Source organism: Pituophis catenifer, unplaced genomic scaffold (assembly GCF_029215685.1).
Source record: "Pituophis catenifer annectens isolate HBS135680 unplaced genomic scaffold, rPitCat1.0.hap2 SCAF_6, whole genome shotgun sequence".
Classification (NCBI taxonomy): domain Eukaryota; kingdom Metazoa; phylum Chordata; class Lepidosauria; order Squamata; family Colubridae; genus Pituophis; species Pituophis catenifer.
The window spans coordinates 78,388,546-78,407,817 of NW_027256886.1; the positions used below are offsets into that span (position 1 = coordinate 78,388,546).

General features: G+C 39.7%; 1 protein-coding gene across 2 annotated transcripts; it reads left to right on the forward strand.

Annotated features, from left to right (window-relative positions):
- Positions 1 to 1,219: 1,219 nt before the first annotated feature.
- PBLD (phenazine biosynthesis like protein domain containing) lies at positions 1,220 to 18,626 on the forward strand. 2 transcript variants are annotated; one of them, XM_070944836.1, is made up of 9 exons: positions 1,220 to 1,361; positions 6,234 to 6,333; positions 9,377 to 9,472; positions 9,562 to 9,671; positions 9,764 to 9,793; positions 11,213 to 11,301; positions 12,245 to 12,423; positions 16,776 to 16,838; positions 18,497 to 18,626. In XM_070944836.1, exons 1-9 carry the CDS (start codon positions 1,278 to 1,280, stop codon positions 18,607 to 18,609), a joined length of 864 nt encoding a protein of 287 aa, XP_070800937.1. In that variant the 5' UTR covers positions 1,220 to 1,277; the 3' UTR covers positions 18,610 to 18,626. The 2 variants fall into 2 exon arrangements, with proteins under 2 accessions (XP_070800937.1, XP_070800938.1); XM_070944837.1 differs by lacking the exon at positions 9,377 to 9,472.
- The last annotated feature ends 646 nt before the right edge of the window (positions 18,627 to 19,272 follow it).

Consider the following 19,272-nt stretch of genomic DNA (forward strand, 5'->3'; position numbering starts at 1 on the left):
CTGAAAACCCAAGAAGCCAATGGTAGTCCATGCTCCTTACCTCCCACAATTATGTTCCTCATCCACGTTTTCCAACACGTTTGCTTTCTGATGGGAATATTATGGCTCTCAAAGGTGAATTATGTGTGCTACTAATGTAATGTTAGGGAGGCAAAGGCAGGAGAAAAAGCAATGATGAAAGGAGGGAAGGGTTATGTCATTCACATGGTCAAAACCACAATTGCCTGCATTTTTCTATATTTGAGAATGGAATTTAGTTTCTTTTTTTTATTTAACTTTCTTGAATTAAAAAAAAATGAGCAAGAAGGAAAATCAATTGAAAAAGGGAAAATTTAGGAAAAGAGCAAGATAAAAGTGCAGAACAACAAAAAAAGAATAGAAAAAGAATCAACTTTCTTTGTCTGGAAATAAATAAAAAATACATCAAATTCAGACTTTTAACGTTTCCATAATCCCTTGTTTCTAATCATCAAATCCAAAAATCACAATTTCATTTCTTCCAGTCTCTTGCAAAAAGTCAAAAGGTGGTTTCTAGGTAGAAATAAAATTGGTCAAAGACTTCTTTAGTTTTCATCATTTGTCAATTCCATTGGCTTAGCCATCCATTCTTCCATTGTAGGTATCTGTAAGCCCTTCTAGCTTTGTACATATAGGGGCCTTGCCACTGTTATATATAAAAACAAAATTCCATAAGATCTTTCCATCCATTAACCCCAAAAGGAAAATCTCTAGCTTCAACTGTATGTTTCTTCTGACTCAAAACACATATTTGATCCCAATGTTTTGTAGCTTTCTTAATGTTATTTGGGGATGGAATATGAATTATTTTAGTTTTTGTTAGCTGAGTCCTTACAGGTTTCTTTCTTTGAAATGGTGGAAACTGCTGCCAGATGCAAACACAGTTGTGTTTTGAACTTAAAGGATGGCAAAAAGTCATTCTATAGCTACTGAAGTAATGGAAAAGTTAAACAATGTAGTAGGTTTTACTTCTGAGTAAATTTACAGAATCACAACTGTCCTGGCAACTACATACTCAGTTAAACAAAAACAACTCTTCAAAGTCCCATAGTAAATAATAATGCCATAAATTACTTAGTCTTTGCGTAGTTGCTGAAATAGGTAAAGATGACAAATCAATTTAAATAAAAAACTCCTCCTTCTTTCTACTTGCTGAGTTTAATATTAACTTGGACATTTCTGCAATAACAAGAAAGAGAGACTCAGCAATTTCCAAAGGGCCATTTTAAAAAGCCTTGTAAAATTCTGTAAGGAAGAAAATGCAGATTTCAGTTTTCATAATTGATGCGTTTACCAACCAACCCTTCAGTGGGAATCCTGCTGCTGTTTGTCTTCTTGAAGACGTAAGTTTTTAACAAATTCCTTTAGTTTAAAGAAAATTAACTAGCAATGTCTGCTATTTGTGAGTGATACCATTTTCTTTGACTAGCATTTACTTGACTGTTGATACAAAGGATTAACTGATCCTTTGTACAAACAGAGGATCTACATTGCTTATTTAAGTGACAGGTGGAGGTATGGGTGGGAGGTTTGTCCTCAAGAAAATCTTTTGCCAGTATTTTATGAAGCCACTGTATATTGCCAAAGATTTTGTGTGTATTCCGTGAACCTTTTCAGTTCAAATTGAGATAACAGCCTTGCATTTAGTGTTGCATGATCTGTAACCAAGCTTTGCAAAAATAGAACCAAGGGTGAAATGCACCCGATTCGGACCAGCTAGGGCAAGTAGGTAGCGATGATGGCCGGTGGTTCGGAGAACCGGTAGCAATGGCAGCTGGAGGCTCCGCCCACCCTCCCCATTCCCCGGACTCAGGGAATGCACCATTCCCCGGACTCCTACTGCTCACCTTTCTCCCGCGGCTGGCTGTTAGGGAAGGCAAGCGCCCGAAAGGTAGAGGAGTTACTCACTCTCTTTCTTGAATGAGCCACTCTGGTCCACGCGCCAGCTGTGCAAGCGCACACCCAACCTGCCGCTGAATTAAATAAACGGTGTGCGCTTGCGCAGCTGCGGTGTGGACCAGAGCGGCTCATTCAAGAAGGAAAGTGAGCGACTCCGCTACCTTTCGGGCGCTTGCCTTCCCTGACAGCCAGCCGTGGGAGAAAGGTGAGCAGTAGGAGTCCGGGGAATGGGGCAGGTGGACGGAGCCGTGGGAGAAAGAAATTTTAAAAGTTTTCCTACCAGGTTCTGTGGGCGTGGCTTGGTGGAAGGGGGTCTTGGGACTGAGTGGGCGTGGCTGTGAGTGACATCGAGTTGGCCACGCCCACTCAGTCACAGGACACCCCCCCCACCAAGCCACGCCCACAGAACCGGTAGGGAAAAATTTTAGATTTCACCCCTGGATAGAACACAGTTCTTTCAAAACTGGAATTTTTTGAGAAGTTTATGCAGGTTAGTTTCATGTTCCCTTCTTTTGAACCAAAAAAGGTTGCCTCAACTTTGTATGAACAGTGAGCTGATTATACAAAATTGAGAGAACAAAGACCACAGTTATTATATTTCAAAGTTACCACAAGATGGCGATGGTTAAAAACATACTGTATATCATGGTTATCAGGATATTCCTTTTGTTTTGCTGGGCTTTGAAAATAGAAAATTAGGTTGATAAATTCATGAAGATGATGCTCGGATGCCCATGTATCACTTCTAAGGTCCCTGCCTCAGCTGTTCAGAATTCTTCAGAATTCTTTTATTTTTTTTTAACAGATTTATTTTTGTTTGTCAACAAGAATAAAATACAAAGCCGAAAAACAGAAAAATGAACATCCAACCCCAACAATGAAAAAAAAAAGGGGGGTACAAAAAAAAGGGGGGTGGGGAGAAAAATGAGAGTTGAGCACAACCATTTTTTTGCAATGCAACATGATGGGGACTGTTTTATATTTAAATATTTGTTTGTTTAAATTTATTACATTTGGTAAGTTCAATAAATTTGGTTGAAACTGTCCACCTGCTCAGAAACAAAAGAAAGCAAAAAGAAGCTGGAGAACGGAAAACGTTGGGCATAACGAGTGTATCATGTTTGATCACACTAGTCATGGCAGCCCATTTGTTCGTAGCTAAACTTTGCAAGCCATTTTGTGAGTGTATGAAAAAGAGAGAGTCCATGTGTTCTCAACATTTCAGATCCCAAACCTAAAGATCTTCTGAAATATAGTCTAAAACTTATTTTGGCATAGTATGTTTCCAGTTTGGATGGTGGCAAGCAAATCCTTGCTGGAGAGAATTAGGGGGAATCACCATGACATATGCATCTAGGCCCCCAAAATCATGCACTGCATCTATTGCAGTATTTCTCATCCTTGGCAACTTTAAGGCATGTGGACTTTAACTCCCAGAATTCCCCAGCCAGCATGCTAGCTGGAGAATTTTGGGAGTTGAAGTCCATACTCCTTAAAGTTGACAAGTTTGAGAAACATGTTCTAGACCTGTTGTTGAGGAATTCGCAGAGCAACCCTTGAGTAGCAAGGGTATGCACATGAAAGCGATTGAGAGTAGTTAGGAAATAACACAGCCAACACACAGATACACTGAGTTGTGTTTACTTTCAGGAAATAGTAATAAGGCACAGTCCAATAAACAGTCCAGGTCATGCACGTATAAAGCAGTAGATAGTAAAACAATAGTCCAGGGATAATCCAATAACAAAGTCTTCTTACCAGTCGTTGTAGTCATACAGGATAAACAGTTGCAAACAGTAGCAAACACAGCAAAAAGCATAAAAAAGAGCAGTAAAGAGAAACAAACCAGGTTTCTAGCTCCCTTTTAAGGTCATTGGCTACAGAGCTAACCATATCAGGACACAGTATGATGCAATACAGCAATAAAGCAGTCTTAAAACTTTATTTATGGTTTATATATTGCCAACCCAACAAGTTAGGTAAAATCATTTCCTAACACCTGTCTCACTTTTAACTATAGGGACTCTTGTAGTCCCATCCTGGGATTTACTTCTGGATCAGCTAAATGTTTGCCAAAGCTAACTATTCTCATAAATGCATGCTCGATTCTGGGGGTTCTCTCCAGAGGTGGTATTCACTTACTTTCCCTAACGGTTCGCAAATGTGAGCATGAGCGTGCGCGCTCATTCGCTTTGCTTGCTTGCGCCCCATCCATACATGTTCCTGGCCCTCTATGCATGCGCTTTCCTGGCACACACACTGTCCAAGCATGCGCCCAGCTTCAAAAACATGCCTAAATAGGATGGCATAGAGCCGGGCTGGTGTGGAAGGAAGGCAACCCTTCACAGGCGCCCTCTTTCTGGCTTGCACAAAAGCCTAAAAACTTAAAACTGTCTAAACCAGGGGTCTCCAACCATGGCAACTTTAAGCCTTGGCGGACTTCAACTCCCAGAATTCCCCAGCTAGCTGGCTGGGGAATTCTGGGAGTTGAAGTCCGCCAAGGCTTAAAGTTGCCAAGATTGGGGACCCCTGGTTTAAACAAGCATCCTTGATTTACAACCATAGTTCGTACCAGAATTTCTATTCCTAAGCAAGGTGGTTGTTAATTGAGTCACGCCTGATTTTAAGACCTTTTTTGGCCACAATTAAGCAAATCACTGCAGTTGTTAAGGGAATCATGCAGTCATTAAACGAATCCGGCGTCTCCCATTGAACTTGCTTATCAGACGCTGGCTGAGAAAGTCGCCGATGGCAATCACATGAACTCAGGATGTTGCCTGTGTCGTAATTACACACCAGTTGCCAACCACCCAAATTTTGTCTATGTGATCATGAGGATGCTGTGACAGTTGTAAGCTGGTTGTAAGTCTTTTTTTTTTTCCAGTGCCATTGCTCAACAAATGTTCCTAAGTCAAGAATTACTTGTAGAGAGACACTGTGTTTGCCTTTGGCTACCAGAGTTTGGCTGCAAAAACGTGCACAATTACCAGAGGGCAGGAAAAATAGATTTTTCTGTACTCAGAGCTGCACACATAAATATAAATACAAATATTGTGGTATTTATTGTCACTACATAATGATAATAAAGAGCAATATTTCATTTCAGAAAGCTGACTGTTAGATTTATTTATTTTTTTCTTGGTTTCTTCTTGAATTTTCCTTTCTAAAACAAAGTTAAAACAGAAATAATTAATTTTTAAAGCTCCATATGAACCTCCTTCAGATTTGCCTCTTTTTGAGGTTGGTCCTTTATTTCATTTCAGGAAGATATGGTCACCGTAGGTAGAGAACACACCTCACCTTGAATCAGTATTTTGGGTAGACAATCGTCTCATAGAGGAACTGGAACATGAGTGATTTTTTTCATGTTGTTATTCATGGATCTTCTGTACCTTTTTGTTGAATAAGGAATTGGGAGATAGAAATGGTCCCCTCTTTTTGGGTGTAAGGAGAAGTGAGTTGTTTAAGAGTAAAGGTAAAGGTTCCCCTCGCACATATGTGCTAGTCGTTCCCAACCCTACGGGTGGTGCTCATCTCTGTTTCAAAGCTGAAGAGCCAGCACTGTCTGAAGACGTCTCCATGGTCATGTGGCCGGCACGATTAAACACCAAAGGCGCACAGAACGCTGTTACCTTCCCACCAAAGGTGGTCTCTATTTTTCTACTTGCATTTTTTACGTGCTTTCGAACTGCTAGATTGGCAGAAGCTGGGACAAGTAACGGGAGCTCACCCCATTATGCAGCACTAGGGATTCGAACCGCTGAACTGTCGACTTTTCGATTGACATGCTCAGCATCTTAGCCACTGAGCCACCGTGTTCCCTTGTTGTTTACAAGATACATTTAACTCAAAATATTTATTAAAATATTTATTAAATACAAAATATTTATTAAAAACTAGCTGTACCCGGCCACGCGTTGCCGTGCCTCAGTCTTGTGGGTATACAATATTTTTTGACCGAGTGCCAATAATTTCCCTCTGTGAACATTGAAATGGAATCGTAAAATATTTAGTATAGCGTGTGTTGCTTTTATGTCCAACAGATGGTGCTGTTTTTCAAAAAAGAATGTTTTTACCTGTCACAGGTGTGACATCTATATAATATAGGTATATAAAAACACGCGCATATTCGAATGCAACATTGTGTCAAAATTTCAAAGCAATCGGTGAAGAACTTTCAGAGATTTAAGATTTTGAACAAATGAACATTTACATTTTTATTTATATAGAAAAGATGTGAAACATTATATGCTTGCTACAAAAGACATGGGATGCATTTGTACATCACTGTTTAAATTGGTTGCTGTTCATTTTAGGATCTGGAAGAAGGTTGGCATCAAAAAATTGCTGCAGAAATGAACCTCTCAGAAACAGCCTTCATCAGAAAACTGCACCCCACAGATGACTTCACCAAAAGTAAATAATCATTTGTGTGTTTAAATGTAGCTTTGCTGAAATATGAATTTGACAATTGAGGCACTTTTGATAAAGAAGTTGGGTGTTATTATGACAGATTATGAAATGAAGGTGAAGATCTAACTTATAGCTGAATGGCGTTTGTAGGGGGTTCAAGAAATTGCAGATGGTGGATACAGCTGTCAAATCAAATCAAATCAATCAAAGTCCCTTCAATTTATATTCATAGGTGATGCCATCATACTCACAGGTTTGTTGTTGTGGGAAAAATAGGAGATAGGGATATGAGGTATGTTCACTGCCACAAGTTGACCAAATATATATATAACAAAAAAGGGCAGGTTAAAATATTGATAATATTATCAACAAACACAAAAAGGACCTGGTTCAGCCTGTCATCTCTTTTTTAATGCCTCTTCCCTGTAGATGTTGCTGTTATACTCATAAACTACTGAAATTAGAAAAAGTTGCCTTACTTTCGGTTCTGAAAAGCAACAATTGTTCCTTATTGGAATACTGAGAAGTTAATCAATCTACGGTTTCCAAAATTCCTTGGGGCAGTTCCATCTATCAGATGGCTGCCTTTGAACATTCTGATTTTTTTCTCTCTTAACGTATTATTAGTAAAGGCCTTGGGAATGGACATTAATGACTGGGAAACCTTGGCCTCTGATCGTTCAGCTTGGAGGCTAAAGACACAGCATGGCCTTCTCCAATTTGAAGAGACACTTGTTCGGAAGGCTGAGGCAAAGAGGCAGTCCCGGAACCAATCCGGGAAATCTGGGGACTGGGCAGGGGACAGAATGTATCTGCCCTCAGTATGGAAGGGATTGCCACTCTCGAATTGGCCTTTTTTAGTCACACCAGATGCTGTTTTAGGACCTCTTTCCAGAGCACGATACCATAGTCTTTTGAGACTGAAGGTTGCCAATCAATGAATGAACGTATTATTAAAATTGTACTTAGCCTTTCTGCTGAACAGTGGTTTGCCATAACTAAAACCAAGCATTTAAAAGAGTACAATCAATACATTCGAATCAAAACAAAACAAATCAAAATTGAAAGCAAAATATCGATATTTTTTTAAAAAAATATTTAATAGTCTATTTAATATTATTGACATCAGCACACAGTTTAAAGCTGTGAAAGAAATGCATTTTTGCTATTTTCTTAAATATTGGGCATCAAATGCAGGTCTCATGGGAGGGTCTTCCCTAAGCGGAGAAACTCACAAAAGGGGGCCTTTTCCAGTGATGGGTTTCAAATTTTTTTACTATCGGTTCTGTGGGTGTGGCTTGGTGGAGGTGGCAGGGGAAGGATACTGTAAAATCTCCATTCCCTCCCCAATCCAGGGGAAGGTTACTGCAAAATCTCCATTTCCTCCCAATCAACTGGGACTCGGGAGGCAGAGAATAGATGGGGGCGAGGCCAGTCAGAATTTTTACTACCAGTTCTCCGAACTACTCAAAATTTCTGCTACCAGTTCTCCAGAACTGGTCAGAACCTGCTGAAACCCACCTCTGGCCTTTTCCCATATACCATGTAGGGAAGTTACAGGCGGGGGGGCATCTCTTGGAAATGCCTTTCCTATTGACATAATTAGCTGGGCAAGTTCACTCAGGGGAGAAGTGATTCTCTGGATGACCAAATTGTAAATCAGCAATGGTTCTTTCTGTCCAGACATTACATGACTCCTGTTTCTCAGACCAGGTTTGCACCAGTTGGAAATTCTGCCTATTTTTCAAGAGTTACTCATTGGAGAGAATGCTGTGGTAATCAAGGCAGATGGTCTCCAAGTCTGGTCAACAGCTGGCCCATTCACCATATTGTACAACATGCTCCTTCCAACAGCTAACACCTGCAGATTCAGTAACAAGGCCCCTCTGAAACTGCAAATCTGCTCTTTTTTGCGGTGTCTGTGAACCCTAATCAAACAATTCTTCTAGTTTTCTCCATGTCACCAAAACCTCCCCCTTATTTAGGCTTAATTTCAGTTTATTCTCCCTCAACCTGCCCACTTTTGAGATATGGCAATCTTGAAGGATACGGGTTGTTTCCTTGGTGTTGGGTGGTAGGCACGGGTGAAATCCAGCAGGCTCTGACAGGTTCTGGAGAACCGGTAGCAGAAATTTTGAGCAGTTCAGAGAACCGGTAGTGGAAATTTTGAGTAGTTCGGATAACCGGCAAATACCACCTCTGGCTGGTCCCAGAGTGGGGTGGGAATGGAGATTTTGCAATATCCTTCCCCCAGGAGTGGGGAGGGAATGGAGATTTTGCAGTATCCTTCCCCTGGAGTGGGGTGGGAATGGAGATTTTGCAGTATCCTTCCCCTGCCATGCCCACCAAGCCACGCCCACAGAACTGGTAGTAAAAGAATTTGGATTTCACCACTGGTGGTAGGAATACAAGAACAACTGCACCTTACTACAAAACTCCAGATGACCTCCCCCGCAGATTCATATGGGTATTAAACGACATAGGAAATCTATACAGATTATAAAATCCAGTGGGAGATTTCAGGGCAATGCTGTAAATATCAAACAATGACTTAATTTAACCGGGCTGCATATAAAGGCATTCTACACTAATGAAATATCTATTTTTAAAAATTTATTTATCAAATTGATACACTGCCCAGAGTGTATAAATTTGATAAATAAATAAAAAAAATTAGATATTTCATTAGTGTAGAATGCCTTTTTATGCAGCCCAATCAAATTCTATAAAATTAACCCTTGGTATCCTAACTAGCTTAGAATAGGTCGCTTGGGGGTGATCTTTTCCTGTGTGTACCTTGTGGATTACCAGATCATCTTTAGAGGCATATTTCAAATATATGAAGCATTTTCAGAATGTCCGCCCGAAAGAAATGACCTTGAAGCCAGTCTTTCATTTTCTTCATTGTATTTTTCTACTTTAAAAAAAAAAAAAAGAAAGAACATTGAGTTTTTTGTTCCTTGTACCATTTTTGCTTCCTTGTTTAATTTTTCCGCTGTTGAAAAATCATTTCCAATAAGAGTGATTCGTGAGCATCCTCTTTCAGGTTCCTGTTTTGGATTAAGGTGGTTTACACCTACAAATGAAGTCCCTCTCTGTGGCCATGCCACCCTTGCATCTGCTGCTGTATTATTCCATAAGAGTAAGTGGTATTTTAACCGTTCATAGTTTGACACAACGCACGTTTTTTTAACCATCTTGACGGTTATACATTTCTGATTTTAAAAACAGAAAATATGAATCCCACCCTCACTTTCAAAACTCTTAGTGGAGAATTAAAAGCCAGGAAAGCAGGAGATGAGATTATCTTGGATTTGCCACTTTACTTCACTTATCCACAGGTTAGCTTTACGTGGTACCTCTTGAACATTTCCTTGAAAAGTGAAAGGCACGCATGATTTTCATATTGCTTTCATTTTTTTTTTAAATCTAGGATTTCCAGGAAGTAGAAGAGTTGGTAAAGGTAATTTACACAGCTTTTTTCCCCGTTGCATTTATCACCATAAAATCCAAGTGTCAAACTTGCGGCGTCACGTTGCTGTCATGTGACATATCACAACATTTTTTTCCCTTTGCTGAGCTGGGGTGGGCGTGGCCTGTACGTGATGTATCCGGCCCACGGGCCGCCCGTTTGACACCCCTGCAAAGGGTTCCTTAGGTTTGCTCACTGTTAAATTCTTCCTACATGTGAAATTTAATCCCCAAACTAAATGAAAACAATGTCTAAGTATGCTACAAATGAAGTGGGGAATTAAATATTAAAAGCCTAATCTAAAACCCACTAATTCAGCGTCAAAATCCGTAAAATGGTGGGTGAGGCATTGCATCTAAATCCCACCCCTTTTGTATTGCATGCGGATGATACTGTTAATTTAAATATTATGGCTGTGATTGATCTCCCTTTTTAATGTGTCTCTAGAATTTTCCCGTGAGTGGATCAATATATACATTCCATTTTTCTTTGCGTTGGGTAACATACCAGATAATGCACTTCACTTTTAAGAAAACAGTAAATAAAAATTCTACATGGAACCTTTCTCCTTAGCAATAGCCAAGGGTGTCCGCGGGATATATCCAAAAGGCAATTGTAGCTCTACACATGTGCCACACACACAAAAAACAAGATAAAGCCTTGATCACACCAACTCAACCAGTGGTGGGTTGCTATCGGTTTGATCGGATTGGGCGAACTGGTAGCGGCGGAAACGGGAGGCTCCGCCCACCTGCCCGGAAGTCTCTGCGCATGCGCAGAAGCGTCACATGCATGTGTGAGGTTGCGCACGCCCATGAACAAACCAGTAGCGACAGAAATTGACATGTTGTGAGTATTCCAATATTTAAGGGGCTGCCACAAACAAGAGGAGGTCAAGCTATTCTCCAAGGCACCTGAAGGCAGAACAAGAAGCAGTGGACGGAAACTAATCAAGGAGAGAACCAACCTAGAACTAAGGAGAAATTACCGGACAGCGAGAACAGTTAACCAGTGGAATGGCTTGCCTTCCGAAGTTGTGGGTGCTTGAACACTGGAGGCTTTTAAGAAGAGACTGGACAACCATTTGTCTGAAGTGGTATTTCCTGCCTGAGCAGGGGGTTGGACTAGAAGACCTCCAAGGTCCCTTCCAACTCTGTTATTCTGTTACTGCTGGCATTAAAAAGTCTCCTGACATGCTTTGGGATTGTCTGGTTGGTGTCTGTTGGAGGTTTGGCAAAGAGTGCTTAAATCATACACTGGAGTTAAGGCAAGTCCAGACTTCATGGAACAGGGATAAAACTGGTGTTGCCAGACGTAGTAAATAAGTAATGAAGAAAAGCTTGCTACTATGTGGACATGAGAAAATTACAATAGCTCTCTTTGGCTCATTCTGTCCCATTTTATCACTAGGTAGCAGTGGGGGATATGAACGTTGAAGAGGTCCGTTATTCTCCTGACACAAAAAAGCTACTTATCTGTCTCAGTGAGGTGTATGAAAGGTATATACATTTCAATTGCACATTTCTTTAAATGATTGCATGTACCGGTAAATTTATGCAGTCTCATCTCCCTTCCTTAGTTGATTTCCTTCATTTCTTTGATCTTGCACAAGCTCTAGGAAGGAGACATTCTTTTTACCTCTCCCTGTTAATTTTTGCCTTGCTCACCTTGCTCCAGCTTGATGCCCTCCACGTATTTGGACTATACCTGGCACTTCTCAGCTGGTTGGGAATTCTACTTTCTGGGAATTCCTAGTCCATTTAGGGCAGGGGTGCCCAACCTTGACAACTTGAAGACTTGTGAGCATGGCTGGCTGGGGAATTCTAGGAGCTGAAGTTCACAAGTCTTCAAATTCACAAGGAGTGGAAGTTCACAAGTCCAGAAGTCATTGGACACCCCTGATTTAATAGATACCACAGTGGGGAATCCCATTTTGGACAATCTTCTTATTACTGGACTTTTTTTTGCTTCTACTAAGCTTAATATTTTGGTTTCAAATCTATATTTTGCATGGAAAATATGCCAACGGTGAGCTAAAGCTTACAATTACCATTGGTATTATAGTAATTATTTTTTAAAAAATTTGATTTATATGCCACCCTTCTCCGGAGACTCAGGGCGGTTTACAATGCGTTAAGCAATAGCCTTCATACTTTTGTATATTTATACAAAGTCAGCTTATTGCCCCCACAAACTGGGTCCTCATTTTACCTACCTTTGAAAAAGGATGGAAGGCTGAGTCAACCTTGAGCCTGGGGAGATTCGAACTTGTAGTAATTGCAGACAGCTGGTGTTAATCACAATGTCTGCTGAGCCACCAGGCCCTTAATTAAAAAATGCAATATTGTTCAGTTCATTGTTCTCATTGGTATTTTTAGTTTTGCATTTTCAAGGGTATAGACATCTGTTTTGAGTCCTTAATGGTGAATGTTTGTCACCAAGGTATGATCTGGAGAAATTAAAGGTGGATACTCAGCGTCTTTTGCTGGCCGACAAGACTGGAAAAATAAAAGGCGTAATAATCACAGTTAAAGGAGATCATCATAAAAATCCTGACAGCTATGATTTTTACTCTCGTTATTTTGCACCATGGAATGGCATTTCTGAAGATCCGGTCACAGGTAAGTCTGTATATGAAGGGATTTTCCTATTTTTTTAGATATAGGTGAATAATTCTTATTTAAGAACAGTAAAATACGATAGCAGCAGAAGCCCCAAAATAATATTTCAACCGTAAAAGGAACAAAACATTTATGGAAACATAACTTAGTAGTAGCAACTACTACTAAAATAGGCTTTTATCTATAAAAGTGAGTGCGGCAATAAATTAGTTTGTCTAACTGGAATGCTGCCTCCAGTTTTGGTCATCAGGATACACAAAAGATGTTGAGACTGTAGAAAGAGTGCAGAGAAGAGCAACAAAGGTGATTAGGAGGCTGGAGAATAAAATATACAATGAATGGGTTATAGGAACTGGGTATGTCTAATCTAAAGAGAAGGACTAAGGGTGAGATGATAGCAATAGCATTTAGACTTATATACCGCTTTACAGTGCTTTACAGCCCTCTCTAAGCAGTTTACAGAGTCAGCCTATTGCCCCCAACAATTTGGGTCCTCATTTTACCTACCTCGGAAGGATGGAAGGCTGAGTCAACCTTGAGCCTGGTGAGATTTGAATTGCCAAATTGCAGGCAGCTGGCAGTCAGCAAAAGTAGCCTGCAGTACTGCACTCTAACCACTGCACCACATAACAATCTTCCAATATTTAAGGGGCTGTAAAAAAGAGAAGGGGGTTAACCTATTCTCCAAAGCACCTGAGGACAGAACAAAAAGTAATAGATGGAAACTTATCAAGGAAAAATCCAGCTGGAACTAAGGAGAAATTTCCTGACAGTGAGAAAAATTAATCAGTGGAATGCCTTGCCTCCAGAAGTTGTGAGTGCTCCATCACTGGAGTTTTTTTTTTTTTTAAAGAAGAGATTGGACAGCTATTTGTCTGGAATGGAACAGGGTCTCCTGCTTGATTGGGAGTTTATTTATTTATTTATTTATTTATTTATTTATTTATTTATTTATTTATTTATTGGTTCAATTTATATGCCGCCCTTCTCCAGAGACTCAGGGTGGCTTACAATGTGTTAAGCAATAGCCTTCATATTTTTGTATATACCTGCTTAGTAGGGCTTTTGCCCCCCCACCCCTAAGCAGAGTTCTTTTTTATACAAAGTCAGTTTATTGCCCCTACAATCTGGGTCCTCATTTTACCTACCTCGAAAGGATGGAAGGCTGAGTCAACCTTGAATTGAACTAGAAGACTTCCAAAGTCCCTTCCAACTCTGTTATACTGTTATTGTTAAGGTACCTTAAGACTGTTTGAAGACATATTTTTGAGGTAACATGATTTTTTTTTCTTTGCTACGTACATGGCAAGGTTGTGCAGCATTTTGGAAATAATGCAGAAAGGGCATTTTGGAGTGCACAGAGGTTTGAATGTAACCCCTGCCTGCAACTATTTAAAGCCATTGTCTGCTTTCTATGATGGGATCATGAGACCCCGTGCAGCAGTCACATGATCCCGGAGAATAGAATAGAATAGAATAGAATAGAATAGAATAGAATAGAATAGAATAGAATGGCAGAGTTGGAAGGGACCTTGGAGGTCTTCTAGTCCAACCCCCTGCTTAGGCAGGAAACCCTACACCACTTCAGACTAATGGTTATCCGACATCTTCTTAAAAACGTCCAGTGTTGGAATATTCACAACTTCTGGAGGCAAGTTGTTCCACTGATTAATTGTTCTCACTGTCAGGAAATTTCTCCTTAGTTCTAAATTGCTTCTCTCCTTGATTAGTTTCCACCCATTGCTTCTTGTCCTGCCCTCAGGTGCTTTGGAGAATAGCTTGACTCCCTCTTCTTTGTGGCAGCCCCTGAGATATTGAAAGATCGCTATCATGTCTCCCCTAGTCCTTCTTTTCATTAAACTAGACATCCCAGCACCTGCAACTGTTCTTCATATGTTTTAGCCTCCGGTCCCCTAATCATAGCTTGAATGAATTGCAACGAGGGCTGCAGGCATGTCCTTATGAGTGTTCCAAAGCATAATTTTGGAACTGAATCTGAAGCATTGCCCAACTCTAGTACTTCTTTTATGAATAAGTGGGTGTCTAGGAATTCTTAAAATAGTACTGTTATGTATTGTAGCCTTTAATAGCCTGGTACCTTCTGAAGGTGTTAGATTAAAAGTCTATCTGGTCAGGGCTGACACAATTATAACCCAGCACACATTCAGGAAAGTGTCCTTGAAGCAGGGGTGAAATCCAGCCGGTTCTATCCTGCTTGGGCGAACTGGTAGCGGCGGCTGCGGGATGCTCCGCCCACCTGCGCGGACGTCATGATGTCACTTTTTTGCAACATTTTAAGCCTCTGCGCATACATTTCTTTAACTTTGAGTGAAAGTGTTATACCCAAATATTTCAACACTTTCACTTAACACTTAACACTTAACACTTTCACTCAAAGTTAAAGAAATGAAAAAATTAAATTATGATGTGGTGATGAATGAAATTGAGAAAAAGATAGATAAATATAAAATGATAAAGTTGTCTTGGTTTGGTAGAATTGCAATGTGTAAGATGATGTTGTTGCCAAAGTTTAATTTTTTATTTGAGATGTTACCGTTAAACTTGACAGAGAAAGATATTGAAGGATCTCAGAAGAAATTGGATAAATTTTGTAATGGTGGGAAAAGACCTAGATTAGTGAAGAAAATGTGGTATCAAAATCAAAAGGAAGGTGGATTAGGAATCCCCAAACTACTCAATTATTATTGGGCCTATGCTATTCGGACTGTGGTAAAAATATTTAAAGGTGAAGATTGGAGAGATTTAGAATTAAAGGACATCAAGAGATTTGGCTCAACATGGTTTTTAGATAAAGCAAAATCAAAATGTGTAATTAATAGCTATTGGTTAAAGGGACTGAGTAAAATTTGGAACAAATTTGTTAAAATTTTAATTCCAGATATAATTTTCTTAGGGAAGACAATTGAAAATTGGCCGATTAAAACTAATATAAGTCGTGATAGGGTAATGGAAGATGAAAATATACAAACTATAATAGATTGGTTAAAAACTTCAGAAAATGAAAGGAGGAAAAAAGAAATCATTGAAAAATTGGGTTTAGGCTGGTTTGAAAAAATACAGATAGAAAAATGGACTAAGAAGGTAAGGGACAATTGTTCGATAAGTAGAAGTAAAACTGAATTTGAATATTTAGTATTCCAAATTATGAAAGATGAAATTGGGCTAAAGGGACTCGTTAGTAAGATATATAAGATTATAAATTTTGATGGAAAACCACAAAGGGTGATGAAGATGAATTGGGAAAAAGAACTTAATATTAAAATATCAGATTTAGATTGGAACGTGAATTGGAAGAGTAGAATTATGAAGACTTTATCTGTAAGGATTAAAGAGCATAATTATAAGGTTGTTTGGAAATGGTATTTGACTCCATTAAGATTGTCATTGATGGATAAAAAAATTAGTAAACAATGTTGGAGATGTGATATGGAATTAGGGACTTATGAACATATGTGGTACAAATGTGATAAAGTTAAAAAGTTTTGGCAACAATTGGAGGAAATGATATTTGAAATGATGGGGAAAGCAATAATATTGAGACCAGAAACTATATTACTGTTGATAATTAAGGAAATAGAACCAACAAAATATGAGAAAGAATTGATTAGAATTATGATTATAATGGGTAGAATTATAATAGCCAGATATTGGAAATTAGATGTGAATTTTAGAATAGAAGAATGGTATTGTGAAATGTGGAAATTAGCTTTAAATGATAAAATGACATGTGATATTAAAATTAGAAATGGTGACTATAAAGAAGACATTTTCTGGAAAATTTGGAAACCATTTGTGGACTATGCGCTGGGAAAATTGGATGCTTCAATACCTGTACCCCGAGAACGTGGATTTTGGCGATCATGAGGATATATCCGAAGAACCAAATCTTCCTTTCTTATGTATAGCACAGGGTGAAATATTGTATATGTTGTTTGTAATGTTAGCAATTTAAAATGTAAAATGTTAAAAATAATAATAATAATAATAATATAAAAAAAAAGCCTCTGCGCATACAGATGACGGGCGCTTGGACATTGGCGAACCAGTAGAGAAGGTACAGTAAGTAAATTTCACCCCTGCCTTGAAGCAGATTTGATCCATTGAGAATGGGTGGGATTACAACACAGAATGGCAGACTAACAATTTCAGAAATACAGCAAACAACTGAGAGAACCTTTTGTTTGTTAGGTGATAGGAAATTTATTTCAGAAATCGCAGTAACTTACACTCTTGCAATAATTACTATTGAAGTTAAGATACGCTGAAGTGCTTTGAACACTGATCTGCTATGACATTGTTATTACAGCTATTACATCTTATTTTTCCATCAGGGTCTGCTCATGCTGTATTAAGCAGCTATTGGTCACAGCAACTGTGGAAAAACAAACTATGCGGTAGGAATTCCCATGATTTTTGTTGTTGTTGTTGTTAGTTGCGAAGTCTTGTCCGACCCATCAAAACCCCATGGACAACATTCCTCCAGGCCTTCCTGTCCTCTACCATCCTCTGGAGTCCATTTAATCTCATGCCGACTGCTTCAGTGACTCCATCCAGCCACCTCATTCTTTGCCATCCCCTTCTTCTTTTGCCCTCAATCGTTCCCAGCATTAGGCTCTTCTCCAGTGAGTCCTTCCTTCTCATTAGGTGGCCAAAGTATTTGAGTTTCATCTTCAGGATCTGGCCTTCTAAAGAGCCGTCATGATTTTACAGTTTCTCTTTTTAGGTCTCAGTATAATCTGCCAAAATTTTATTTGCAATGTCCTCCTGAACTCTTGAACTCAAACAAGGACGTTGGTTGTTTCATTGGGTAGCCCTGATGCTGTACAATTGGTACAAATTCAGCCATCCTTCCCTGCCAAATTTAATCAAGATGAAAAAAAACAACAACCCCAGGCACAATCTTTTCTTCTAGTTTGCCCACCCAATGAAATTACTGTAACTTTAATTCTAAAATTAAGGATTATGGCAAATCATTGGCACTTAATTCGGTGGCTATCTACCGGTAGTCCTCAACTTAAACATTTGTTTAGTGACTGTTCAAAGTTACAAAAAAGTGACTTGCAACCATTTTTTGCATGTATGACCACTGCAGCATCCCATGGTCACGTGATCAAAAATTGGATGCTTGGCAACTGATTCAAATTTATGACGGTTGCAGTGTCTTAAGGTCATGCGATCACTTTTTGAGACCTTCTGAGAAGCAAACTCAAGGGGAAAAGCCAGATTCACTTTACAATTGTGTTACTTAACTTAACAACTGCGGTGATCCACTGAACAACTGTAGCAAGAACGGTCTAAAATGTGTCAAATCTCATTTAACAACGATCTCGCTTAGCAACAGAAATTTTGGGCTCAGTTGGAGTCGCACACTGAGGACTTCTTGTATTATTTTGGAGAAACGTACCATATTTTTCGGAGTATAAGACGCACCTACCTTTTTTGGTGAGGAAAAGAAGAAAAAGAAATCTCCCTCTGTCTCTGCCTCTGAGCAATTTTGCCTCCTTACAGCAAACAGCCTGCTTTACTTTCATTTTCGTTTTCAGCATAGCTTGATTAGCACAAGGAAAAAAAAATCTGCTCCAGCAATTTACCTCTTTGCAGCAAGCAGCAGAGCCCCGCGCAAAACAACTGATATCAAATCAGCTGAGAGTTGGGAGGCCGATCCAATCAACTTGTGCTAATTAGCCTGTGCTGAAGCTGAAAGGAGCTGCTTTTTCTTGCTGTTTGCTTGCAAAGGAGGCAGGGAGGCAGAGGCCAAAGGGTGGGGGCCAGTGGGTGGGTGCGGCTACATTCGGTGTATAAGACGCACCTAAATTTTCACCCCCTTTTAGGGGGGAAAAAGGTGCATCTTATACTCCGAAAAATACGGTAGTTAAAATTGTTTAGCTATTTCATCTTTTCCAGTCTGGCTTGTGTTTGTATTGCAGGTAATTGTGTTCAATTCTCTTTATCTATCTGCTCTTCAGCAGTGATCAGCAAGTCTGCACTGTTAATTTGGATAGAAAGAGAAGCATATTTCCTGTCTACCTAAACTAATTCTGTCATCATTTAGCATTTCAGTGCTCCAGTCGTGGGGGAGAGTTGAAGATTTTGCTCCGGCAAGATGGAAGAGTAGACATTGGTGGACAAGCATGCTTTGTGTTAGAGGGTTTTTTGGCTCTTTGAAAAATAATTAAAATTAAACGCTCAATAATTACATGCTTCTGTTTGTTTGGACCCACTGCTGATATGGATTTGTGTTTTACATTGAATATTATTGTTGGGCATTCAAATCAGTCTTGATTCTGGCAACTACATGGATAAGTTTTCTTGGCCACATTTTCAGAAGTAGGTTGCCATTGGCTTCTTAGGGCTAAGAGAAAGTGATCCAACCTGTCCAAAGTTATCCATCTACTACCAACCTGTCTTCCATTGAGGACCTGTATACTGCACCAGTCAAAAAAAGGGCTGTGAAAATATTTACAGGTCCCTCGCATCCTGGACATAAGTTGTTTCAAACTCCTACCCTCAAAACGATGCTATAGAGCACTGCACACCAGAACAACTAGACACAAGACTCAGACTTCAACTCTCTTTCTCTCTCCCACCCTCTCCCTCTCTCTTTTCCTCCCTCTCTCTTTCTCTCTCCCCCTCCCTTTCTCCCTCCCTCCCTCTCTCTCTCACCTTCCCTCCCTCTCTCTCTGTCTCTTTCTCTTTCCCTCCCCCTTTCCCTCCCCCTCTCTTTCCCTCTTTCTCTCTCTCTTTCTCTCCCTCTCTCTGTCTCTTTCTTTCCCTCCCTCTCTCTTTCCCTCCCTCTCTCTCTGTCTCTCTCTTTTCCTCCCTCCCTCT

Coding starts and splice junctions, on each gene's coding strand:
- PBLD (XM_070944836.1), top strand. CDS start 1,278: ATGCAGATTTCAGTTTTCATAATTGATGCGTTTACCAACCAACCCTTC. Junction 6,334..9,376: donor CACAGATGACTTCACCAAAA/GTAAATAATCAT, acceptor ATCCTCTTTCAG/GTTCCTGTTTTGGATTAAGG. Junction 16,839..18,496: donor GTGGAAAAACAAACTATGCG/GTAGGAATTCCC, acceptor GTCATCATTTAG/CATTTCAGTGCTCCAGTCGT.